The 27302-nt window shown below is 38.5% G+C and overlaps 1 protein-coding gene across 2 annotated transcripts in view; it reads right to left on the minus strand.

Moving 5' to 3' along the window:
• Positions 1 to 27302, minus strand: part of RIPOR2 (RHO family interacting cell polarization regulator 2) — an 80272-nt gene that overhangs the window by 43503 nt on the left and 9467 nt on the right. For both annotated transcript variants that reach the window (XM_063096446.1, XM_063096447.1), the window contains exons 2-6: positions 8895 to 9021; positions 7399 to 7554; positions 6594 to 6672; positions 4542 to 4565; positions 3365 to 3418 (exon numbers count right to left, since the gene is read on the minus strand). In XM_063096446.1, the coding sequence (XP_062952516.1) occupies positions 3365 to 3418; positions 4542 to 4565; positions 6594 to 6672; positions 7399 to 7554; positions 8895 to 9021 (440 nt within the window). The remainder of the gene's footprint in view (positions 1 to 3364; positions 3419 to 4541; positions 4566 to 6593; positions 6673 to 7398; positions 7555 to 8894; positions 9022 to 27302) is intronic.

Genomic DNA, 27302 nt, shown 5'->3' on the forward strand with positions numbered 1-27302 from the left:
GTTGATCTACTGGTGGACGGTGTGAGTCAAGAACTGGACAATGAAGACAAGATGAGAGCTTTCTACATATGAGCAAACACTGGAAGAGTTTATGCAGTTTCACACCAAGGCAAAAACTTTGCAGTATAACTGGCTATTACCACTTCATTTTAAGAGGTATTGTCAAAAGGTGATATTTACACATCCAAATCCAGTATTTTTTTTTTTTTAAGAACTTGGGGCTATTTATTGAAAACAATTTTTGTAAAGTCTTGGCTCAACAACAGAGAGAAAATAAAGGTATTAAGTTATTCTTAAAATTAGCGTGAAATGACAATTGTCAAAACTTATCACAATGTCCACTTAAGAAAACTGTGAACTCTTTTGTATGTAAACTATACCACAATTTTAAAAAATAATCAAAGCAGTATAAATGAACTTTTTTCCTATACATCTCTACACTCATGCTTCTAAATAATAATATATCCCTTTCAAAGGACTACTGATTATCTTTATCACATAAGCCTGATAATCGCTGAATGCTTCTAAGGCAGTAATTCTCAATCAACCCAAGGTGATTTTGACTCCCAGGGGTCTACTGGCATCTAGTGGGAGAGGTCAGAGATGCTGCTAAATATCCCATAAGGCAGATGACAGCCCCCATGGCGAAGACTTATCCCAACATATCAATAGTGCTGAGGATGAGAAAACCTGTTCTAAAGTTATTCCTGATGATATTTATTTCTATAGTCTTGTACTATCTTCAGTTATCAACACACTAAACCAACCACAGTGAACTATAGGAATCTTCAGGCATATAACAAAGGACACTATCACCAGGCATTGGCAGAAGCAAATAAAACCTATTGCTTCTGGGAGAAAATTACCAAATGGGACTATTTGAATTTTCATTTCAGTACAAACTTCGTTCCCTCAAAAAAGAGGCTTAAGCTGTAGATCCAGAAGACGATGGAGATGCATATACTGGATTTACAGTTTAAGATTCTACTTTTGTTCTGAAGGCAAATTTTTGGCTGCTCACTAAAAAGCATACTACTAACCTATTAGAGTACTGTAATATTCCATAATTGCTTTCTCTGTTCAAACATCCATGACACTTAGCTTAGAATGTGAACATGAAGAGAAAGAAAGTTATTCTCTTGGTTAAAAGATTCGTAGTTGCGATTTACTTTAACAATTCACTCAACTTTGTTGAGATGAATTCCCAAACTGAAAAGAAGAGTCTTTTGTCTTCAGGGTCAAAGAATTTATCTCTGAAGTGTAAGACTCAAGGGGTGGCATAAATGCTGATAAAATCGTTTGGTTGGTACTGGCACGAACCATGATGTCCCTACTTTAAAACTAACCTAAGACTCACCTGGTGAGCTTGATAAATGCTGATGCCCAGGCCCCATTCTGAGGTGCTGATTCAATGGGTTAGGGCTGAGCCAGGAATCTGGAATTTTAAACATTGCAGATTGTTCTGATGCAAAGGATCCCCACCTGTGTTTCTAAACACTGCAGTGTTTAGAAACACAAGTGCCAATACCTCTTCCAAAGCAGGCCAGGCTGTTTCACACATGTGGTCTTTTGGGAAACTGCCCCTTCAAACGTTTCCCCTGCATTGGGTACTCCAAAGTTTCTGAGACTGTAATCCTCTCAACAAGGAAAGAGTGCTCACTGGACCATTAATACAGTTGTAATGACTTAATCCATTACTTTCCATTGAAAGAAAAGTTTATTATTTGTTTTCACTTAAATACCAACCTATGACTGAGCGAGACTGAATCCCTCATTTGTACAAAGGACCTGAGTGGGAACCTGGGTGGAAACTTTTGCCTTATAACACAGTCCCTCTCCTTGATCTGGCAGAGCGCACTTTTGTATGGAAGGCTCTATCTTCCTGTTTTGCAAACTGTTTGCCAAATAGTCTCTCTTCATTGTCCTCCCCACCCCCCCAAATATCAAACCATCCTAGCCAAATGGAGTTAAACTTTAGGACAAAGGATACCTATGTATCCATCTGAGTAGAAACTGGCCCGTTTGTTGGCAAATATTTGTCTTTCCTATAAGTCAGCAGTGGTTTTCATCAAATAAACTGATTAATTGACTCATTCAGTTACATATATTTTGTTAGGCCTCCTGTGCATAAGGTGCTGCACATACAGTACCGCTAACCTTTAAAAACCATTAGGCTTGTTGTATTAAACAACAGTGGGTACAAGATGAATAAATACCCCCTTCCTAATATTGATTTTGTTTTCTAGCCAATCTTTTGAACTAAACAGAATAAATTGTGAAAGATTTCTTGTCACACAAATACCTTCTGATGAATGTCATTGTTTTATTTACTGAGTTTAACAGAAATAGGAGCAATTTCAGATTTGCATATGTAATAAATATCTGTCAAAGTGAGAATGTACAAAAGCAGTAGCATACACATGTCTATACATACATATAAATCACCACAGAATTTTAAACTGGAAAGGATTCTTAGGACCATCTAGATTGAATACATGTACCTTCCCAGCCCATTTCACAGAGTGGAAAGCCAAGTCCACACAGCCAACGACATAACCATTGAGTCTGTGGCAGAGCTGGGACTAGAACCCCAGGCTTCTGACTTCTAGTAGAGAGATCTGCTAAAACCCCCAGTCTCTCCACTTGGAAGAGAGGCTGACAGGTATGGATGGGAACAGGAATTGCTAATGGTATGGGGTTTAGCTGTCCCCAAAGGGAAATAGTCTCTAGGTTGCACAAGAAATTCCTCATCGTGTCCAGAACAGGGAGGGTGAGAGTCTCACTCCACACTAGGCTGGTTGGACCATCACCGACCTATTTACAGGGTTCATGGCTAGATGTCAGGGACCTGACAAATTGGTGCACATCTAGGGGCAATGGGGATGAAAAAGCACTTGGAAACCACGCCAAATGGGGAAGGAATCAAGAGCTTGAGAAAAATTAGGGAGGCACAACGACAACTGTCTTTAAGTATTTGAAATACCAAGATGTATATAGGACCAGAGGGTAAAATTAGGCAAGTATGAAGTTTTTTGTGGGGTCAGTTTGGTTCAATCTCATCTCTACCCATCCATCACTGAGGCTACAAGCCCTCCAACAGGCACCATGCATACCGTGCAGAAAGCACTCAATAGATGTGGGACTGAAGTAGAGAACCAACTGTGCTAGACGATCAGGCTTTCCGTTCTTATTCCTCCATCTTTACTACCTGTTGGAGGCCTTAACTGCTAATCAGCTTATCTTATTTTAGATTAGAAATTCTCCATTCTCTATTCTCTGTGGATGCTACGCTCAAGTCAAAGGTGTATTGATAGGTCCCTGAGAACTGAAAAACAGAGGCAAAGACAACAGGGACTTCAGTTACCTTACTGATGTGAAACTCCAGGCGTCTCATGTATCTTTCAATGGTTTTAATTTGCTGAAATTAAAAGAATAAGTTTGAAAAAATGAAGCCATTTCCAGTTCAATTGATTTAGGCTTGTGAGAATATCTTTTTTATTATCTCATACTCAAAAGTACCAGAAAATGCTAAATATTTCCCCTGCCCTCCAATTTCTGTTGTTATTTTAAAGATTCTCTAATATCAATTCAGAAAATATTTTTAAAAAATATTCTGAGAGATGAACTTGAGTTAGTTTTTGAAATCCTTGCAATTTAGTATCAAGGGAGGCCTATCAAATGGAATTCATCAGAATTCTAGCAGGACAGTATCACATTGGAGTATATTTAAATTTCTTCATAATAATATAATTTTCTGTTCTAAGATGTCTGTTTTTTCTTCAGATTTTATTGTCTCTGAAATTGGAGTGCATTTTATAATTGCTACTGGCCAAATGACAGACAGCTGCCTGTGCATGCTCAAAGGTAATCATAGTTGTTCACATGTCATCTCTTTGAGTTATGAACATTATTGTTATTACATGTATTTAATTTAATTGCCCTTTAAAATATCTTCAAAAAGAATATAGCATGATTTAGCATTTAGATAAAGTTATTCTGTATACAGAAAGGCATGGAAAGAACAGTAGCATATGCAACAAAAAAAAAAGGAAAGAAAAAAAAAACCCGCTACTTCTAAATAGCCTATTAGAGTTTTATCAGGAAGTATAAAGTACAAATTATAAGTGGAAAGAAAGAACCATCAGAGTTTAACTGGAATCATTTTTTTTTTCTTAGTGGCACATAAAATAATGGTATATTTTCCAATCAAAAAAGTTTTAGATTTGATTAAAATATAGTAGTTAATATTTAGAAACAACACAGTTTAGGACCTCCAAATACTTGGGAAGTTCTTAAACTTATGAAAACAATCAGAAACTCTATAACCTGGTGGCATTTTTACAGAAATCACCTTAAACACTTTATTGTAGATCAAAGTTCTTTTATCATTCTTATCAGAAAAAGCATGAATTTTTCCAGGATTAGGAAAACCATCAGTTCTCTAGGATTTTACTCTTCCTAAGAGGGTCTGTCATTGATGTCTACTTAAGGAGGCAGAGTTTTATTTCTGAGCAACATCCCAACATAGAATGATAACTTACCTTGTCTAGGTCATACAGCACACCCTAAAATAAAAAAAGAAGTATCTGATTAAAACATATCTTCCACAAAATTGTTACTAATATTAACAGAGAAATCTAGCCTGCATTTCCACATTACTTGTGAAATAATGATCAGTTCCTCAAAGTTCCACTAGATTTTTTGACATTTTCTTTCTTTTTTTTTTTTTAAAGATGACCGGTAAGGGGATCTTCACCCTTGACTTGGTGTTGTCAGCACCACGCTCTCCCAAGTGAGCTAACCGGCCATCCCTATATAGGGATCCAAACCCGTGGCCTTGATGTTTGTTATCAGCACCACACTCTCCCAGGTGAGCCACAGGCCGGCCCTTTGACATTTTCTTTAAAAGAGTAAAAATACAGGTTATTTTATTTTATTTATTTATTTTCACGGATGTGGAGTTTCAACAGGTTATTTTCAATATCAGTAAGAGTATTTTTAAAAGCCAGTATCTTCTTACACTCTTTCCAAGAATTACACCCAATCCTCTCTGCCCCTTCAGAGTTTCAAGGTTTTCATGTGCTCTGAGCTCTTCCGACAGATTGCTCTCCTGTGTCTACATACTGAGGGGCACATAAATTCATGTTCACCTTTTAAATTTTTAAAAATAAATGGTGTTAACATAAAATGTAGTAATGGTATATATATGTGTGTTAAAAAAATACTTGCTCTGCTATTTAAACACATAAAATTGGTATTTAAGAAGAGTTCTCGAGGGTGGTGAAATGCTTTTCACTGATTATTTTTAAAGCAAGTTCATGTCCTGTGTGCACACAATATCACAGTATAATGGGTGCACCATCCTCACATGCCCCATCTGAAGGGTTTTTACGCACACTAGGTCCTGGCGGAAGCCTCTCTGTCCAGTCACTCTGCAAAGGAGCAACAGTTTGCAGCCAATGAGGATGTCAAGGTCATTCGAAAGCTCTGAAGGCCATCCCACAAGGAGTTCCACATAGATCGGGGCTATTTATATTCTGACATTAATAGAATATAAAATCTTTTAACCTTGATAAAGCCTTTAACCTCTAAGCCTTTGGGAAAAAACGCTATACAAGAGTACTTCAAAAAGTTCATGGAAAAATGGAATTACAAGATGATACAAATCTTCCCATGAACTTTCTGAAGCACCCTCATACATTTTACTGCATCTTCTAAAAAAAGGAAAAGCCAACAACTGCTAACCTATAGCTTCCCTCAAAGAGAAATTTTCTCTAGGTTGCACTGAAAACTCCCGAGAGTGTCCAGAACAAAAGGGTGACAGTCCCACTCCACACTAGTCTACACGTATGTAGACTTTTTTTGGGCTTTCTCATGCCTTGAAACATTAAGGTGTAATATTATTTATAACTGAACAAAATCCTTTAAAACAGTGTAGACACCTCTTCAACCAGACAAGTCCTTACTTTCCCTAGAAAGAGGAAATTTGCAATACAATGTGTAATCAAACTGGCGCAAGGACTCCTTCAACTTCTCAGACCTTTGAGTCTCTCTCTTTTCCCTCCCTGACATCATGACCTATTACATCTTTAAAAAATTGGAGATAAAGTAAAAGTTCTTGGTTCCAAATTCTGTACATACTAACAATATGCTGGGAAAACTCCAATTTTTCATTTTCTTATATTATTTGGGATGGGGGGTAATAGGGATTTTAAAAAAAATTTTTTCCTGATTATAAAGTTTATCTGCATAAACATGCCTGGTAAATATTAAAAAGTATTAAGAATAAAGCATTAAGAAGAAAACTCAACCTCTTCTTCCTTCTAAAATACATACCAGGATGCAGCCAGTACTTTGTTCCTTCAGTCTACTTTTCTTCCTTTTTTTGGCTTCTGGCTGGTATGGGGATTTGAACCCTTGACCTTGGTGTTATCAGCACCATGCTATACCAACTAAGCAAACTGGCCAGCCTCGATCTGCTCTTCTTAAACTTTCCTCCCCACTCCCATCCAGTAAAAGAAGATACTTAGCCAAAAAAAAAACAACAACAACAAAACACTGTGTTAACGTCCTAATGACTGGATGGTACCTACCAGGCGAGAGTTTCTTTTCATATCTTTTAACTGAGCTGTCAACTTGTCCAGCTCTGTCTGGTGAACCTCCAGATATTCACTGCAAAGATAAGACAAGCCATGCTCGTGAACTCTGTGATTGTTACCTGGAATCCGGAGCTGTTGCTGACCTTTTCCTGCTGAAAGGGGATTGAGAATCTAAACCTGGCTCTGTAGCTGGGGAGGAGGCTTTATATTTTTTCTAGTCTTTCAACATTTTGAAAGTTCTAGCAGTTGCATCTGGTACTATCCAGCTGGTCAAAAAGGAGAACTCCTGTCAGGCTGAAAGTCCAATGGGGAGCAAAGGGGAAAGATGCCCATGGAGTCAGTCCTGGGTCTGGGTTCACAGATTTCCGTCTAGTTATATACAACACTGAATGTGGATGTCTCACTGCACACGAGGGAAGTTTTATTCTGGGCAAACGATCCCTGCAATAGACTCAGGGAGGTTTCAGAACCCTTCTTCAGCAGTCTCTGGAATGGATATATACCTGTCCACCATTGTTTAAGGAAAATCCAATACTGTATGGAGTTAAATATAAACAGATTACTGTTTCAGGCCTCCTTCAATGTTACTGATGTGATATGGAACCCCAACATATTTCACATCCTTGGGATTTGTTTAAGCCTCCCTCAATCATGGTGTAAGAATAAAATACCTACTACAGAAATAGACATTTTAAAAATGGTCTCATAAGATTAGCTTTTCTCTGACCCCCTGGCCATTTTAGAAAGGAAACAGATTTTCTTTTTCTATGGACTGCAACATCAGGTTGAATGTTCTTACTCAAGTCCATTTTTCAAGGCCCTGTAGACCTCCTCCACCCTTTTAGGCTGAGGCTCTTTGGGAAGGTTGCTGTTTTTGTGTCCTAAATTGTGCATTTTCTTCAGTTTGGCCTGAGGCTTCTTAAGAGCTGAGGAATTTTCAATGAAGGAATTACACCTATGGGGGAAAAAAAGAAAAGAAAAAATTGTGAGCCCTGAGAATCCAAAAGGATTTGACCAAAGAAGTGCCTCTTTAATCATCTTGTGTTTGATGAGCGTCCTCTGGGGAAGGTAACGTTCCCTTGTATATTGACAGATCGGAGCCATCCTACATTTCGTTTCCTGGTGTTAGATTTGTTAACTGCTGAAATCTGAAAGCTTTGCTGGGCAGAGGTTACCCAGAATTGAAGCTTGGTGATGTGTGTTCTCAGTGAAAACGTATCATTGCACTAGACCTTGTAGGAAGCCAAGGACAAACAGTCCCAGGCAGAAATAATGAACAGGCAGAAGTATATAATTCAACAGAAAAAACATGTGCACTATGCAATATCATGTATAAGCATTAAATTCAAATAGGATGTGAAAGAATCCTAAAAAGGAGCCATAAGCATGACGAACGGCTAATTCTATATGACATTAAAGGAAAGCACATGTCACTGGACGGACAGCATTTTTAAAAGCTTTGTGTTTACGGAGTAAATTATGATTAAGTATAACATAAAAATTCAACATCACCATTAGTGGCAGGGAGGGAGTTTGCAGTGGCAAGATGAACACCTGATAACTCGAACCCAAAGGACTGGTCTGATTAGGAGATTGAGAGGCCAGACCACTCATTGATCTGGTGACCTCCGAGTCTGGCAGGTGCCTGCTGGGTGCCTCTCAGGTAGGTTACTAGTTAGGCTCCTCTGCCATCACCATGTGCACCAAATGGAACAATATAGGTTAAAGCCCAGTAAGGTTCCTCGGAGGGTAGGACCGTTATCATGTAAGAAAAACTGAAGATGATGTTATGACCTGTTACCTTTCACTACCTGTGATTTTTGCTTGGGTTCCCTTACGTCCTGTTTTGGATGAAAGGGGATCCCAAGGAAACCAGCAAACTAACTTTCACAACTCTTGTGTGAATAGCATCTGCTTCCCAGAGTCAATCTGCAGAAGCATAGTCTTTATCCACTGCATAACTTCATACCAAACATAGTCTCCAAAATCTGAATGCAATGGAAAATGTGTCTCAAGAAGGGATGGGGGTAGGCAGAGGTCTATATGTATATAGCTAGCTTATCCTAAATCCTCAGCCATTTTCTTTGCAGGAGAAATTTTAGATGACAGAAAAGAAACTACAGCACTTAATTTTTGGTACATCTTTTCCATGAAAAAGATTAAAATAGCATGTGTGTGTGTGTGTGTGTATGTGTGTGTGTTTTGGTGAGGCCACATGCACACAGACCCTCTCCAGAACATCAAAGCTCACTTCCTTCTTGAGCTGCACCCAGGAGAGAACCACACAGAACTTACCTGGATCGCCTTTCCTGAAGGCCACTGAAACCCGCGAAGGACTGGCTTCTAATGATCCCATTGGGCCCTCCAGGTGAAAAGGACTGGGATCCTACCAACATGATTTCTGGGAGTCTGGTTGGTAGTCCTATAACACAGTGGAAAGATTATGGGAACTTACAAGCAGGTTCCAGACAGAAAATACACTAAGCTTGTTAACAATGATAAAAGCTGTGACACAAGGTAAAGTGAGTCATGTGGGTATTAGATGCTTGTGGCAGTCCTCCCGATGGCACGTTCTTTTTAAGCCGAGGGGTTCAACTCTCAGGTAAATAAAAAAGATATCCACCTACCTAGACAAAAATAAATATAAATCACACAATATTATCAACCACTTTAGGTTTCCTTCAAGAATTCTTTACCTTCACAAACATGAAAACTTTTGCAATGTTTGTTTGCAACAACCAGACAAGAACAACAACACACAAATAGGCCAAATCAAAGCTTCAGACAGGTCCTGTATCAAACTCAAAATGTAGTCGGATCTTAAGGTGGAATTCTACACCTAGAAGTCATAGGCTAAAAACACTAGGTTTCTTTAGAGATGAACTTACTTAAACTTGTTCTCTCTTCTATCTTTCAGTTTATTTTGAAAGATAAGATTGTGCCACTACTGTGGCAGTGCGAAATAAGAAGGGTAAAGGGAGTGCTCACAAAAGAAGTGGTAATCTAGGTTAGATAAGAACGCAAGAGAGGGAAGAAAAGTAAGAGAGAAACAGAGCAGAAAGCATACAACCCCTGCCCAGAAAGCCCAGTTGCCTGCTGGGCTTTCGTGAAGATTCACCACAATGGACCAAGATGTGTTATCACAACACAACTTCAGCTGCCGAAGATTATTTCTCCCAAAGGATTGCCCTAGAACTGTTAGGTAATTCTAGTCTCATTAGATCAGGAAGACTCAAGGCACATACCACTGTCTTACCAGGTGACTTCAGCCCAGAGAGGATGACGTGCTAGCAGGAAAAAGGTGAGATAGCTACTGTAAAGGTGGGCAGACACCAAACTGGTGTGTTTGAATAACAAATGCCCTTTAAAGACCCAAGGAAAAAGGAAGAAGAGCTACTAAACAACAGCAGCAGAACTCTCCTGTTGTGCATCCAGATATAATGCAAAGACCAACTTCACTAGGCCCTCATCAAAGCTACACAGCAGCTCAGCAAGGAAGGTTTGGAGTTACTGCCCCAAACAGAGAACAGCAAACAGCTCCCTCCCCCAAGCCGCTGCAGGTTTTTAAATCCCCTCCCACCCTCTCCAGGAGAGAGCAGCTCTGGAGTTCCTATGCATTCTTGCAGGGTTCAGGTGCTGACTCACTCGGCAATAGGTCTGGCAATAGGCTTGCTCTTTGATCTGGGTGGGACACAAATCCCATATCAGCTGGCGAGAGGAAGCTTAAGTTTTGGGGCATTCTTCAGGATTTTAAAAGTAATGAAGTAGAAGTATGTATGAGCAGTAAAAGTAAAATTAGTGCAGGGATGGCCAGACAAAATGCAGGTGCAGATAAGGCTCTCTCCAGTAACTTCTCTCCACCCCCGAGGCTCAGAAATAACCCCAATTCCCTTAAATCCTTAATAAAGTTCTCCTCACTGCTCTCTGCTGGTTACTAAGGGGTCTGTCTACATTTCATTAAGGATACATTCCTTATGCCCGTAAAGCAGGCCTATGCTGTCACTGTATCTATAACATGCAAACTTCTAGTAAATATCGAGAAAGCATGGTGGTTTATGTTCTTTCTGCACCCGATAATTTGATAAGCAAACACCGAACTTAAAGTCTTAATTTGGCAAATTTTATTTGTATTGTATCATTTTGTAGATTATTGTTCAATACGTCTATTGCATTATGGACATTCTTTAGTCACAGGAAAAGACTTAGAGTATTTGAAATATTTAACTGTACCATTGTTGTGTAGCTCCTAGAAATTGTATTTTTTAAACCAAGAAAATGTTCTCTCTTATCCACTGGATCAGTAGTTTACAGATGCCTGAATCCCACCATCCGGCATTCTGACTTAATTAATATGAGGTTTGAGATGGGTATGGGGATTTTTAAGATGTTCCCCAATGATTCTGATGTTCAGCAAAGTTTGGGAGCCACCACCTTAGAAGAAATTTTGACTATACAGTCAGTTGCACTAGTGATAGGGAAAAAATCAGGTTGGTTGAAAATTTAAAACTTCTGTTAAAATAACCTATTATTGATAAATAAGAATTTACCAAATCTGACTTTTAAAAAATGTTATTCAGTCTTAAACTCTGTTTTGCAAAATTGAACTGACTCATTAAATGAATTGAATGTTAGAGAGTAAAACATATGTACCAGATTGTAAAATAATTTTCCTTCTTCCTCTTCTTCTGTAATAGGTAAGAAAGGCTCTTGAGAATGAAACAAATGTTTATCTAGGATTCTAAGATTGTAAAATGCTTTGGGAAGGGGAAAAATCCTCAGAAACTTTTCATTAAATTTACATGTGGAATAGATGACCACTGGGAACGTGACTGGGTGAGCAGTTTTGTTAGCGTTTTGTATGCCTGTGTGGTCTGAGAAATCATTATCTATCAGGAAAGAATTTGGCTGAGAGCTGAGATCCTTATCCAGCCATCAATTCCCCTAAAGGCTGACACACTGCCCAAGGAGAATCGTAAAATAAGCATGCACATGCACAACATCAGGCTCTTGGAGAAATAAAGGAATAGTTTGGGGCAGGGTAGAGGAGGGGGTATTAAGAATAAGAGTATACAACATCCTGCTTCCCCATATCCCCTAATTCTGATGCAAGGGTGATGGCTCTTTGCTACTCTTCTTCCAGCTTCCCCAGCTCTTCCCCAGTTGCAAGTTATCTTGCAGCTCTCTGTTATCTTTTTAACCACCCCACTCCTACCTCTCAGCACCCTATGTCTTCAGACCACTCCTTGACTTCCTAGAAAGTCCAATAGACCTGCTGTCTTTCCAGCTTCCAGCAAAACTGCCCCTAAACCTATATTACTCATCTTCAGGTTTTAAGGATATACTTACTCCTGCCAAAGTAATTAGCATTTTAATTGAAGGTGCTCCATTGGCCCAAAAGCCTTAACCTGAAGAAAGAACTGCATGCAGTTTGATTGCAGTATCATGCCTGGTAAGGGTGTAAAGTGATATTAAAATTTTGGAAAATAATTTGGTGGTATCTATTTAAAATGTAAAACACACTTATCCTTTTAATGTGACACTTCTATTCTTTGGTATCTGCTCTAGAGAAATACCCAAGTGCACAGAGACACATACAGGGATGTTCATTATGGTCAATGTTTGTAACAGTGGGAAAATGGGAAATGTTAGTTAATACACTGTGGTATAACCACAGTGTGGAATACTAAGTAGCATTAACAGCACTATGCCCACATAGATTTCCCAAGACAAACTGCAGAATGAAACAGAGTATGATACCAGGAATGTTAAAAACAAAATTATATAAAACTATGTTCATGAATAGAAAAGTTCTGAAAGTATACACAGACAGCTAAGGAGAAGTGGGATTGAGTGATAGGAACATTTTTTTTTTTCTGCATCATATTAATTTTTACAGAGGAAATGTATTCATGTATTATTCATATGATGCAAAGTTCTTTTTGAAACTGCAGACATTTGGAGTTGTCTAGAGTTGGGAGTGAAGGGAAGAGAGAGCTCACATACAACATCATATGATATAACTGTGTTCGGTAACAACTATGTTTATGTAGTTGTTTATATTACGTCTTCTGGAGGAGAAATGATTTCCAAGAAATAATGTATTAGCTTTTATAAATTCTGATTACATCAGAACTATTCATATTCCCCAATGAAGTCCTTATGAGTTCAACTTCATTATTTTCATCTGCAAAACTTTTAGAGGTGAGACTGTTCTCCTGGTAGTATGCACTATACCTGATATATATCGCTAAGGGGCACCAAATACCATATCTAATAAGCAAGAAATTCCACATAAAACGTCAAACTTGTCTTTGGATGCTGCTACTTGGAACAGCTGGGGCTTTGAAAAATGCCTGCAGTCCCTACGTTACTGTCTCCTCATCTGGTCTTTTTGAAAATTCCAGCAGAAATAACACTCATTCTTGTGTATTAAATCCCGTTTACTTTGTTGCAGGACCCTCCTCCCTGCAATCACACCAGGTGGCTACCCCTGCCCTGCCATTTTCATAACCAGTGGAAACTAGATCTTTCTGGAAAGAATCCCAATGACCTTGACTAAGAGTTGAAAAACCCTACCTATCTCAGCTGAGCCTTTTGGCACGGAAGCCTGAAAGCCACAGCTGTTTCTCTTCCCCATTCTTCAGACAATGAAAACTGCTGCCTTCTCCTTGGCTATGCAGTGCAAAGTCCCAATTAAACACACAGCAGCATCTTTTGAATTACAATGAGATACAGGTACACTGTGATACAGGTACACTGGGCCTTGTGGATGCTATGAGCCACCGCCTGACCTGGACACCTTGTGTCTATTTAAATTAGAAGGTAACTCATCAAATCAGAAGGCAGATTTTGGTCAAGAGCACTGAGGCAGATAAAAAGAGATCAAGGGATCAAGAGATTCCCTCCTCACCCCACTGCTCTGGTTGGATCTGAAGTAAAAAGTGGAATATGATTGCAATTCAGCAGGGAAATTGCTAGCTACTCAAAGAACTCAGAGATAACCTCACTCTTAAGAATAATTGATAGGAATCAACATGGGAGGGCTGCTTGGAGTTGGGCAGTGAAGGACATCCATCACAGAGCAGGCTTATGCAAGTGGTGGGAAATGTTTGGGAAGTGCAGTCTAGGTGACAGTTCTACTTCCCATTCTATTTTTATAATTGGCATTCTGGCTTGTACGTTCTTGGGAATTGGATTAGCTTGAGTTAGCAAGCCTCTCTTCAAATTTCAACAATTCCACTATGAGGCTGGTGCGGCTAGGTGAGGATCCTGATAGTCCAACAACTGGCCGACCTCCTTTCAACATCTGCCGGGCATGGATCTCCAAACTGACTAGCTCAGAGTGAAAGTGCTGGAGGCATTAATAACCTACCAAGCAACTGGGCAAATTGACTAGTGGTCTAGAAGAAATTTCAATATTGAGGGTTAGAATTAAATATACTGAGACTCCTTAAAGGAAATAGGATTCATTAGATTATTTTTAGTTTTTACAAGTATAAAAGCACTCTCCTATATTAGGAAAATACAGAAAAGTAGAAAGAAGGCAGGGAGGGACGGGGAGAGAAGACCCGCATTGCTTATACTACCCAAAGAGAACCACCAGTAGAATTTTGGTGTGTTTGATTTTCTTCAACCTTCCCTCTCCATATAAAGCATGATAATTTGAGCATACTGCATGCTAAATTTTGTATCCTGCTTTTTTCTATCAGATTCTTTTTTTAGAGCTATGCTGAAGGGTTTATAAATTAGCTTTTTTCTTAAACCATCTTTAAAAGGATACTCAGGTCTACCCCATATTCCATGGGCTCCTTTGGATAATAAAACCAACTAGTCTTTATTATATACGCTTTTTATTTCTGATTTTAAGATATGGCAGCTTTGGCTAAAGGCAAAGGAAGCTCCTGCAAGGATAAAACCAGGGCTTTTCTATGGGAAATAGGAGAGTACATGAGCATTTGTACATGCTTGAGTTGCAGCACATCGAGCATCACAGAATTAAAAATACAAGCACACAATAGCTGGATGTTATCGTCTTAACTCATATGGTGTTTTCTTGTTCTAAAAATTTAACCAAATTTTCTATCTAATAAGAACACAGACAGGTAATTCTGAAAGATCCTTACTGATAGAAAATATAAGAGAAGTCTGTGTTTTCCGAATGAAGGTAGTAAGGTTATCTCAGTTCTTGCCAAATCATTTTTCATGAGGGCAAAATGCCAATTTAGAAACCGATAGTTGTCCATTTCAAAGCTATGCCATCGTCACAAGCTAGATGGAGACCAACCCTCTGAGACAAGACAATTGACCAACAGAGCAGTTGGCAGGTCACTGGCAAAAGTAAAAAATTCTGCAACCAATTCAAGAGTTTGCCTGAGGCCAGGGATGGGAGCAGTCAGAGGAGCCATGAAAACATTCATGGGGTGTGGAAATGTTCTAAAACTGTATTGTGGTGATGGTTGCACAGTTGCACAAATTTACTGAAACTCAAATTATACACTTAAGATGAGCAAATTTTATGGTATGTGAATTTTACATCAATAAAACTTAAGAAATCACTACCAATTTCTAAAAAAGTTATCATTCCTTCTGCAAGAGGAAGTGCCAGGAAATCAGGACTTGGAAAGGAAAAGATGAATCAATAAGCAACCACCTGAAACCTGGATGCTTTCATGATTTCATCTTTTCTCCCAGCGAGGCCACGTCAGATGCAGCACACTGCCCCCCCCCCCCCCGGCACTTTCTGAGTCATGTCTTCATGCCCAACTCGGGTTCGTCCTTTCTCCTTTCCTAACAATGCCATCCTGTTTATGCTCCCCCTACATCTTGGTCAGGAGCAGAAGTATAATTCAGTTGTCTGAAAGAGGCACACGGGCCAGATGTAAATAGCCTGCCTTGCTAAATGATTATTTAAGATGAATTCTAAAAATAGGTGTCTGCATATTATATGGTCACAAGGTACCTATTACAGAACAGTTGACTAATCTTTTTTTTTTTTTTAAGTAGATATATTTGTCATTAGCTTTTTTTTTTTTTAATGTATGGCTGTTTTAAAATAAATCAAGGCAGTCTAATATTTGCTTCTCAAGTGGCAACATTGTTTGCTAACCAAAGAATAAATACATGCATGATACCTTGCGCTGATTGACTAAGACAAGTGAGGTGAATGGATGAAATGATTTATGGAACAACCTAGCATAGTCTCCCTCCTCTGCAAGGGAAATGGGCAGGTGTTCTAACTGGCCTCTTGGGCAAGTACTAAGCCCGATGAACCCCAGATTCTGTATCTGTAGAATAAATGTAGTAATTCCTCCCCATTTTAACAGATGAGCACTGTAAGGTTCAACTGAGATCAAAGCATCATCCAATCTTACAATCACAGGGATACATGGGTGTCTTCTAAACTGACTTCCCCCTATCCTTGTAGATGGCTGGACTTCTGCTTAAACACACACAGAAAACGAGGAAGTGCTTTACAAAAGGTAAAGTGTTTGAGAAACATGATGATTGCTACAATAAAGACTTAGGTTCAACTAACTTGGAAAAAAACAAAGGAAGAAAAAGAAAAACTACTTTTCAGAATCTCTGGAGACTGACATCAATTATTTACTTTCCCTGTTTTCTAAGATTCCATCAATCAACACATCATTCTTAAACACACTGTATGTGCCCAGCACTGGCAGGATGCTACGTGTTGTCCAGGATCCAAAGAGAACCTAAGACTGAGCTCTGCTTTAAAAAAAAATTTTTTTAAAATAATTTAATTGAGAAGACAATATGACAGTACATAAAGCAGAGGGGAGACAATTTTTGATGTAAGAAATAACACAAAGTGAAATTTTAAGTGGTACCTTTTTCTAATGCTCCAAGGGAAGCAGCAGAGTAGAGATGGTAAAAATGTGGACTGTGGAGTCAGACAAATCCGGGCTCCCTTTGGGTTCTACAGTTTACAGCTATTTGAACTTTTGCATGTTAACTTCTCTGAAACCCAGTTTGTTTGCATAAAAGGATGAACATTTCAGAGGATTTTTGTGCAGTGAAAATGAGACAATACACACAAGGCTTAGTATGTAGTAGGTGCTTAATAAGACTAGCTGTTAATAATAATTTACAACAAGGAGTTCTCTAAAAAGAGTGGGAGGTAAATGAGACAGGAATAGCCAGGAAGTTTCATAGGGAAGATAAAACTTTGGCTACATCCAGAAGTGAGCTAAAGAGGTAGAAGCTGGGGAAGGTTGACATGGTAGCTTTTTGAAGATGACAATTTTTAGGTAATTAAAAAAACTGAATGATAAGGATGAAAACCACGGGCAATTTGGAAGCCAGTTCAAAAGTCAATTAAAATTCTTTTTTGATTTTGAAATAATTTGAAGCTTACAGAAAAGTTGCAAGTACAAAAAGCTCTCATCTACCCTTCATCCAAATTCACCATTTGTTGACATCTGCCACATTTACTTTGTCATTGCCCCAATATATATACATACACTCACACATACATATTATTTTTTCTGAATCCTTTGAGAGTAATTTGCATGAACACATTTATATACATTCCTCCCCCTCCATTAAGTAATTTGCAGATAGGATACAGATATGGTCCCAGTACTGGTGATGTTAACTTTGATCACTTGGTTAAGGTGTTGTTGGCCAGTTTCTCCTCCAGACAGTTACCATTTTTGCCTTTGTAAATGATAGGTAGTTGATGAGGAGGTGTTTTGAGGCTATGCAAATATCTTATTTCTTTAACCCAGGAGTTTCAGCATCTATTGATGATTCTTGCCCAAATCAATTATTACTATGTTGGTGGCAAAATGGTACTCTTTGAACTCCATCCTTCCATCTACTGTAAGAAAGAGCTTTCCCTAATCTTTTTATTCATTCACTTATTTCTTTGTCAGTATGAACTCATGGATCCTTATTTTATCCAGTGGGTTATAACCCATTACTATCATTGGATGCAAGAGCCAATTGTTTCTTGAAGCAGTTTCTGAGCAGCAAAGCCAAAGGAATCTCACCTTGTGAATTACAAAACTTTGAATTACTTGTGGGAATTAACATATTTGGTAACTCACTTGTATTCTAATTATTTTCTTGACTGTCTCTTCTCTTTAACCAAGCTTGAGGGTGGGTACCAGCTGCATTTTGAAACTTCTCTGATGCTCAGTACAGGGTAAGATAGCAAAAGCATTGGCTCTGGAGCCAAGTTGACCCAGGTTTCACCCAAGCCACCTGTTCTCTCTCTGCCCCAATTTTTCTTGTCAATAAAATGAGGATAATACCTAAGTCACTAAGGTTGTTAGGAGGAGAAAATAAGATAACTTATGTAAAGGGCTTAGTGTGGAGTAATGATCTTTCCTACTAACTAGAGCTTGCAATTTGAAGATATCTGACTTTTATCAATCAAATGGAATGTGCTAATTATAAACCCATACGCATTGTACAGGTGAAGAAATACATAGAGATGAAGTAATCTGACATTACTGCTCTCCCCTTTTTCTCTCTTTTATTCCTCCTCAAAGCAATGACAGCAGAGTATGCTGAAGCTATTTTAAGGGTCTGGCTGAGTCATTTAAAGAGTAAAGAAGAAATGTTAATAGCATGTCTATTCATTGGGGCAGTCAACTGTAGAAATTTCTAGATAATTGACACTGTTTTAGCCTTGGGGAAAATGAAAACTCTGTTTCTTCTTTCGTTCTGGTGTATTAAATAAATGCAGTGAGTAGCAGCTGGCCTCACGATAATTAGAAGAGAAATGATTTGGGACATAAAACTCGCTTAAATCTCATGAGGGATTGGGTTGATTTTGACTCATGTTGTCATAACTCATTTTAAAATACAAAATCTGGAACACTTGGAGACCTTCATTTGGTGCACACCACACATCAAAACAGGAACAACTGTTTTCTGGTTAGGAAAAAAAAGAGCATTTTGCACTTAAATGAAGGCTGAAGCTGTTTGCAATAATAAACAAATTTGCCTATTTTAAAAAATAGCAAAACACATGTATATCAAAAAGGGAACATCTCTTGGGGACATGGTTTTCAGAGACAGCTTTGCTGATCCTGCTGAGAGAAAAATACACCCACCAGGAACCCTCATTTTTGATCACCATATTCAAAATGCATGAGCTGATGGTTACATTAACTACCCTGACCTGACCATTATACAACATATATGTGTATCAAAACATCAGATTGTGCCCCATCAGCATGTACAATTACAATGTGTCAATTAAAATAAACTTAAAAAAAAATTTAAAAAACACAAAACGCTCCTCCACAGAAGAAAATGTCCCCATGCCCAGCATTATCAGCCTTTCAGGCATATTTGGATGCTGCCTGTTTGTCCCTAGAGCTCGGCAAGGAGCTCGGCAACTCATTTCTGGCTGATAGTGATTGTTGTTTCTTTACTTCAAAATAGCATCAACATGATACTGACGTCTCTTCTGTTGCTATTTGACTCTACTGAAATAAGTACCATTTCTATAAGCTCACATTTTTTATTGTTCTCACTAGAACTGAGCTACATCTTTGGAAATCCTGAACAGAAAAAGCCATTAGGCTCTAGGCGAATGTACCCAACAGTGTGCTGGGAAGTATAATTATGTACCATGTGCTCGCTCCCTTGCCCAACATGTGTGACTAACGCTGGTGTTCGTTAATGGGCATGAGAGTCAGGAGAAAAGTGAAATCAAGCCTTATAAATAAAGCTGCATGCTATATTTCACCTTACAGAAAGGAGAAGAAATTATCTTAAATGAAAGCTTTTCAGATACAGCCTGCATAACCAAACTAATAAATTTTTCATATGTCCAATTAATTTCTTTCTGGACATCCTAAGAAGTAAACTGAATTGATGGAGGATTGCCTAGAAATTATGTGATGGCAAATATAGCTAAAAACACTGACTCAATTATGGTATTGTCATATGATCATGACCTTTTGAGTAGGAGGTTAAACCGTTGCAGCAGAAGGTAAAGCAATGGACTTAACACTGAGGCAGTCCTTTTAAACTCAGTTGCATTCGTCATTTTATTCCTGTTGTTATGACAACACTTTTAAAAGCAGCACTTCAAATGCTTAGCATTCAGGCATCTTATTATAGACTTGAAAATAATACATGCGGGTATGAAGTGCTGCTGCTAAAGGTTTGAAAAGGGGCCTGGTGATCATCAAGGGATGCAGAGTTAGAGCACCTGGACTCCTTTCTCTGCTTTGGCCCCCAGAGCTGCTTAACTTTGCTTTTTTCTCCCCTCAAGGGAGTGAGCGCTCATCCAGGGAAGGAAAGCTTCAAGAATTTATGTGGGAAGATACATATTATTATTCACAGTCTCTATTCTGTGATTGTATTTGTGAAATAATTTCACGACCTTATATATTTCATTCTCTTGATTACAGCTTGTATAATGCAGTTTTTAGAAGTGTTTAAACGATGCTGTGTTCTGATTGATTTCACTTGCTTATTGTTAGCTATCAGACTGATTCATTTATGTAAATATAACTTATGGAAATAAAGCCTTCTCAGAACACAGAATTACTATGAAAATTAATAATGGATAAAGGGATATTGCTGTTGGAGTGAACCTGTCACATCAATCAGTGACCTGTTGTGTTTGTACTACAGTCTGATAAAAGCAGAAAAGTGTTCGTTAAATTTAATGTTTTAACTTTTTTTTAGCAACACAGAAAAAGGAAGATGTTTCTACTAAGGAAATGAGCTAGTTGAATGTTGGCATTTATGGATTAATAGGTTGAAATTTATCCATCATGTTTAATTCTCTCTGCCTTGAAGTGAATTTCTCTGATAATTTTACCTGTCTTCTTAAATCTGTGGCATTTTGTATGAAATCATGTGATTTATTACTGAACAAAGTATAGCTGACCAAAAAAAAAAAAAAAAAAAAATTGAAGAAAGAAAACCAAAACTGATTCATTGCAGAAGAACCCAGTGTCACAGAGTTATTCTAGGATCCTAACAGGATAAGGCCGTGCTATGTATGCATGTGCCGTCATATGCCAGCAGTTTCAAAGTTGACTGGCTTCCCAGAGGCCTGTACACATGTTCTATGCATGGTAATTTTAGCAAATTAAATTGCTATAATTGGGATAGTGGTTTCATTACTGGTCCTTGCTGCTGCATACCAAGAGGTGGTCATATGCATAACATCTGCTAAGTTATTTTTGGTTGCCAAAAACAAATAATTTATAATCAGAATGCAAAGCAGTTAGGTATAGCTATGTGCAAATACCTAGATTATCAACAAAGCAGAAACATGTCCCTTTTTATTGTACACCATAAGTTTTTATAATTTCTTACTATCCCTTGCTTTGTCCAAAGGATTTGAAGCTGTAAAGACAGTAATGAGGCAAGAAATCCATCTAATTCTTAGCTTTAAGTACAGCTTAGTATAAAGAACAAATGTTTATGTATCCAGCACTGGATTCATCAATGTATGGCAAATTCCCAACACCAAAGACAAAAGAATACATTAGAGGCTTATTTGTATACATGTGAAATGTCATATTACAAACAAGTCACGTTGTTTCCCTGCTCAGGTGGCCACATAACTCATAGAATCACACCAAGCTCTCACTCAGGCTAATAAGATAGCGTCTACTCTTAGCTCTCTACGACACTTGTGTGTGTTTATTGTCCTTAGCCAATTTACCTCGAGGGGAGTCACATCCATTTTTATGGAGCAGGGACATGACGCTTGGAAGACTTTCCCCAAGACTCCTCTCCCCTAATGCTCCACTTGATCTCCCTCTCACCAGTTTTAAACCCAGTTTTCTCCTAACGTCATTCCCTATGGTCACTCACAGAACATACTCTGTCCTCTGGGTCACACCAGAATTGTTTGAGAGCCACTTTTTATTTTCTGGGACTTACATTTCACCCTGCAATGTTTGGACTTCTTTCGGCCCTTGTCTTTTAAATTTTTTCTCTGGTTCATAGGAGAGAAAGCCGTTTTCACTTATTTTCCTGAGTCCTCATCCCATCAGCCTGGGAAGTTATAAACAACAAAGTGAGAGGTGTTGATTCTTTGGACAGCCTGGGAGAAATCAGGCAAGGAACAGACCTTTGCTGACAGAACTTCACTGGGCCTCAGACTCCTTAATAATCAAGTAATTTATTCATGAGGGAAAAAAAAATATATGGAGGAGGATAACAAGATGCATGAGACATACCAACCAGATGCAGATGTAGACCCCACTTTGATCATGATGACAAACCAACTGAAAAGCCATTTTGGAGACACTTGGAGACATTTTAACATGGACTAGATATCTGATGATACTAAACAAGTACTACTACTTTTGATAGGCATGAAAAGAGATGAGGGTTATGCCAGAAAATGTCCATGCTTTTGAGATGCACACTGAAGCGTGCAGGAGTGAAATGACGTGAAGTCTGGATTTGCTTTAAGATGCTTCAACAGCAACAATCACCAAAGGGATACACGAAGCAAATATAAGAAGATCTTAACAATCTTTGCAACTGGGTGATAGATATTCAGTGATTTGTTATCCCATTCACTCTACTTATGTGTATGTTTGAACATTTTATTAACATATTAGGTGTCTACTAACCCAGTGCTGATATAAGACAATCCCGAATAGCTTTCAAGTATCAGGGCACGCATCTAGCATAAAGCAGGTATGTGTACTCTCAGACACAGTAATTCTTAACATTTATCCCCTTTATGGAGCACCCTAGGACACAGTGAATTTAAGAATGGGGGGTGTAGGATGAAGGCAACACATGAAAAACCCTGTCCTCAGATCTCAGTGCAGATAAAGAGGTCATAGAGAAGATACATTTGTCTATTTTCTCTAGAAGAAGAAAGAGATTTAGTTTGGTCTTTTAGCTTGCTGGGTCTACCCTATCCCACCTCAAAGCAAATAAGAAGCTTTGACCAGTGTGGTCAAATTAACTGGCTTTAATAAGTTCCAGATCTACCCAATTTTCCACTCCATTCAGGTCAACATCTGTGTAAACACAGAAACCCCAAACTGGACACCATTTCTCTCGGACTTGGAACAGACCAACGGGGAAAGGGAACTGTGTTTTCAGGAAGCTTCAGATTTTGCCTCTGAACTCTGGCTTATAGGGAGAAGCTTGTGGAATTATTCTGGGACTTTCACCATAAACAGAGGGATAGAGAAATCTCAGCTGTCAGGACTTGAAGAAATAAATGCATACTTTGAGCAAACTAGAAGGATTGTTGTGGGTCACGTTAGCCATGCAAAAGTGAAAAGATGAAATAATCTCCATATAGGGAAGTTAGGTGTTCAAGCCAATTGACAGAGGCCTTCTCCACCATACGGAGCTTCCAAAGAATTTAGTACTGGTTGCTACCAGGAGCAGGTGACCCTTTAGAGATCAAATAATGGTTCACCTTGTGGCCCCACAAACATTGTCGATCAGTATTAATCCCATGCTCATATAGTTCAAGAAAGTAAACTGGTGTCTCCCATCCTTCCCTTGCCCTTTGCTACCATTCCCCACCATGAGGTGCTCATTAAGGTCATTAAGGGTTAACACAGTATAATGATAATAACATCATTTAAGATTCAACAAATATAAAAGAGTAATCTTTGCTATTCAGGGAGTAATGGCCTGCATCTATACTTTTGTGGTTAAATCTGCAAAGTCATGTCCACTGTTAGGAACTGAGTTGTTGGGTTTATTTGAAGATATTGGCTCCACTAAAATAAATATTTATCCTTGTTCCAGTCTCCTCATCTTCCTATTGATATAACTCTGAGTCACCTCTAGAGAGAGCCTAATAGAATGCACCATCTAATTTAGGAGTTCTCGAATTTGGCTATGAATTAGAATTACCTGGGGAGATTTTCAAAGATGTCATTGTCTGAGCCTTATCCCCAGAGATTCCGACTTAGTTGATCTGGGGTGGGGCCTGGGCATAGGTACTTAAAAAAAGTCTCCTTAGGGTTTAATTTTTCTCCATTTACACAGTATGCAGTAATCATCAACCATATTTGCCTCCATTCTTTTAATATGTAAAAAAAACCCCGAGTCATTAATGTTATGTGGTTGCTTGACTCCAACTTTGTTACAAAAAATATTCAAAAAGGCATTGCAGGTCTTTATCAGAAAAACAGGATAAGATTTTATCTTCTGTTTAGTGGCTTACGGGGGATGATTTTAGGAATCTAAGGATTTCAAGAAGAACATTTCCATTGCATTGTTGTGAAGACTTAAAAGTAGGCACGTGTCAGAGTTGGAACTTGCAGCCATCTGTTCCTCTGTTTTCCAACGCTGCATTAACAAAAGAAACACCTTCCACGTCAGGGGTGTTGAGACCAAAGAATCCAGCCTGCCTGGGTTTGTGGCCCAGCAGTTCTGCTTTACGTTGTGTGGCCTCAAACGCATTGCTTAACCCTCAAGACCTCAATTGCCTTATCTGTAAAATGGAGATGATAAAATGACCAAATTCATAAGTCGTTATGAGAATTAAATAGGTTAATGAATGTAAACTGCTTAGAACAGTGAAAGGGTTCATTACTCTTATTGTTACAGTGAGAATGAAATATTATCAAGTCAATTCCAATTTAATAACGTCTACATTGAGATTTCCCGAGTGTCTCCCAGAGTGGAAAAATTTCAAAGGAGATTGGTTTCATGAACTTTATAACGTACCTGGGCTCTCATTTGCAAGTACTGTGCAACTCTCTTGAAAGTTGGGTGAGTAGGCTGAGCTAAGCTACAGTTATAGAGACTATGTAATGTCTGTCGAGAAGGTAAAAAATAGTTGTTTCTTCCTATTTAGAAAAGCAGTTGGTATTAAACGTGGTGCAGGATCTTAGGATATTTTACCACTAAGCAGGCATTTTTTAAAGTTGATTTTCTATGGTGTAATTTGTCAGCTTTTTCATGAACATCCTCCAGACAATCAGCTGCTCTGAACATTTTTTTTTGGAAGGATGCCATCCACACTGTATGTTTCTCAAACCTCACGGCAAGACCTTGGAATTGAAAGTATAAAGAACATCGAATGTGGGTGTTGAATACGATCAAATGAGACGAGCAGACTTCAGAATGTGAACTAGGCACTGTCTTTCAAAAATGACATGCATTCACATAAGAATGTATTTTGAGCCCTAGAAGGGATAGAATTTTTCTCTGCACCAAAAATACATCATTTGGCAGGAGGGGTCTATTGTTTCTGAGTCAGCAATGCGGGTGTTCCAGCCCCAAGAGCAGATGCCCTCCAACTGTTCACACTGGGGTATTCAGGGCAAAGAGAGAAGGGGGCAACAGTGTGGACAGGTGGCTGGACACAGCCAGTCACTGCACCCCCCACCCTTCTGCCACCCTCCGGAGTTGGATTCCAGATTACAGTGTATGCCACAATTAATATTCACAGCAGGAAACGGCAAGTATCAAATTTACCAGCCATGTTTCCGTTAGCACTTCCAGAGTCAAGGAAAATTGTTTAAGTAAGAGCATTTGTCTCAGTAAATGAAAGTACACCCAAACTTTACACATGTATATATTACGTATCTCCTGAGAGTTGTCTTAGAGACAATTTCATGCCATCACTTCTCTAACTGAGGGTCTGAAGTTACATAGAATCTTAGATATTGTCACACACAGCCAGTGTCTTTAATAATGAGTAGAGAGAGGTAGAAAGTGAAAACAAGGAAGTAGCAGGATCCAGGAGCTTAAACACACACAAGTGCACAGGTAGACACACTGAGTTGTGCGGTATGTGGTTAGATAATCAGTTTGCAGTCACACAATTGGTGTGAACCTCCTCTTTGGAACAATGACCTCTGCTTGGTTTTCTCTTCTGTATGAAGGGGATCATCACCCTAATATTGAGAGGATTAAGGGAAATCAAGCCTGTAAAGTATAATGCTCTGCACAAAGTATGCTCTCAGTTAAAGTGATACTTACCATCACCATCATCATCATTATCATGGTCAAGGTCAAAGATGAAAAGACAAATGGTTTTACCTAAACAATAATAATTTTATGTTTTTGTGCTCTGTTATGTTTTGCTAATCAAACTGGGTTTTCTAGAATGTAAAATCTCAAGTGATAAACTGGGCCCAGTAATAAGATTATTATGAAGTTGTAAATCAATTGTCTAAGATGAACTTCCATGGGAGGAGGTGTGGGGCAAGCGGTAAGTCATCCTTACCACCTCGTGCTAACATTTTCTGAAGACAAAATCTGATTATGGCACATAACTTTGCCTTAGATAAGTACTATTACTCCCCCCCCACCCCCAAAGGGCAATTGAGGTCCAAATATAGATGTTTCTTTTTCTCTTCATGAGATTTCCCTTGTTTGCCCTTTTTGGATCTTTAGGAGAGCTTGATGGAGAGATAAGAAATGAGAGTGAAGATGAGCCCAATGTTGCCTTTCGAACTCTACTGCAATGCTTCGGGTTAGCTAGCTCAACTTAACAGCCTACGTACATGTTCCCATATAAGACAATTCTTTTATAATTCATCGTTAGGGGATTTTGCCCTGTAGGGAACTGCTATATTTTGTATGTCTGTTCTTTCTTTCTGATAGCAATAATTTAAGTGATTACCTTACCATGTTCCCCTTTTTGCCTGGCTACAAGGAAGTTCAGAACAATACTTACTGCTAATCAGAGCAAGAACATTGATTCTTTATTGTTGACATATTACTTTTTCTGGGTTTTCCCTTGGATACTGATTTTCTCTCTCTCTTTTTATTGTACATGATTATAACTTGTTTCAAATCATGATCATGGAGTACACTTTTTTCAGTAAACTTTATCCAAGTCTTTGTCTTTTCTCAACTACCATGTTTCAAGTTCAAAGAGGCCTTAGCAGCTATCTATTCCTTGACAAAAGTCACAGGAAATTTCCATCCATGTCCATTCATTGCCTCCTAATTTGTTCCAGCTGCTTGTTTTAGTTTTAGTTTTTGGAAGACACTGAATCGTGAAGGTTCAGGGACAACATGGGAACTAGTGGTGTGATCATTACTATAAATCCCCCATAATCTTGATAAAGGAAATAATCACCATTTCCATTGAATTATCCCCATAAAAGAAATTATATTCAGGCTTGCATAGAGCCCATGAAGATAACTTCTCTTGCACTGTTTTGAAAAATGGGCACTTCTCATCAAATAAGAGTTGTCAGTGAATTACAGCTATTGTTCTGGAGATCATATTCAAATCTAGTCAGTCCAAATCTGAGAACTCTATTTGTGATGCAAATCAAAGGGAAAAAAATACTCTGCTTCCCAAACCAATGCAATTTTGTATATCATTCAGATTGGTTACCACTTTAAATCTTTTCCAATAAAGAGATAGAAGGGTAAACCATGCGTGTATTAACTAGATCTGACGCTATTCATTTTTCTTCAACTGCAGGTAATTATCCTGTATAATTCTCCTCTGCCTAAATTAAAACTGCATAAATTAACAATGATCTTGTTTTCCTACATTCAGTAATTAAGACAACATTGATCAAGGGATAATTTACATGTGGGCATGGATGAGACAATAGTCCTCACAAAAGAAAAGGAATGATTTCTTTTTTTCTCTCAAGTTTGTTTTTTCTCCTTTTTCGTTCTCCTTTTGTGAGGCTGTTCACATCACTTAGGCATTGTGAGAGACAGTCGTTTGCAACGAGGAAGGAGGAGGCTTGCAGGGCATTATTTATCAGGATGCATTGCTTACTGCAGAAAAAG

This window comes from Cynocephalus volans, chromosome 5, assembly GCF_027409185.1.
Source record: "Cynocephalus volans isolate mCynVol1 chromosome 5, mCynVol1.pri, whole genome shotgun sequence".
Taxonomy (NCBI): domain Eukaryota; kingdom Metazoa; phylum Chordata; class Mammalia; order Dermoptera; family Cynocephalidae; genus Cynocephalus; species Cynocephalus volans.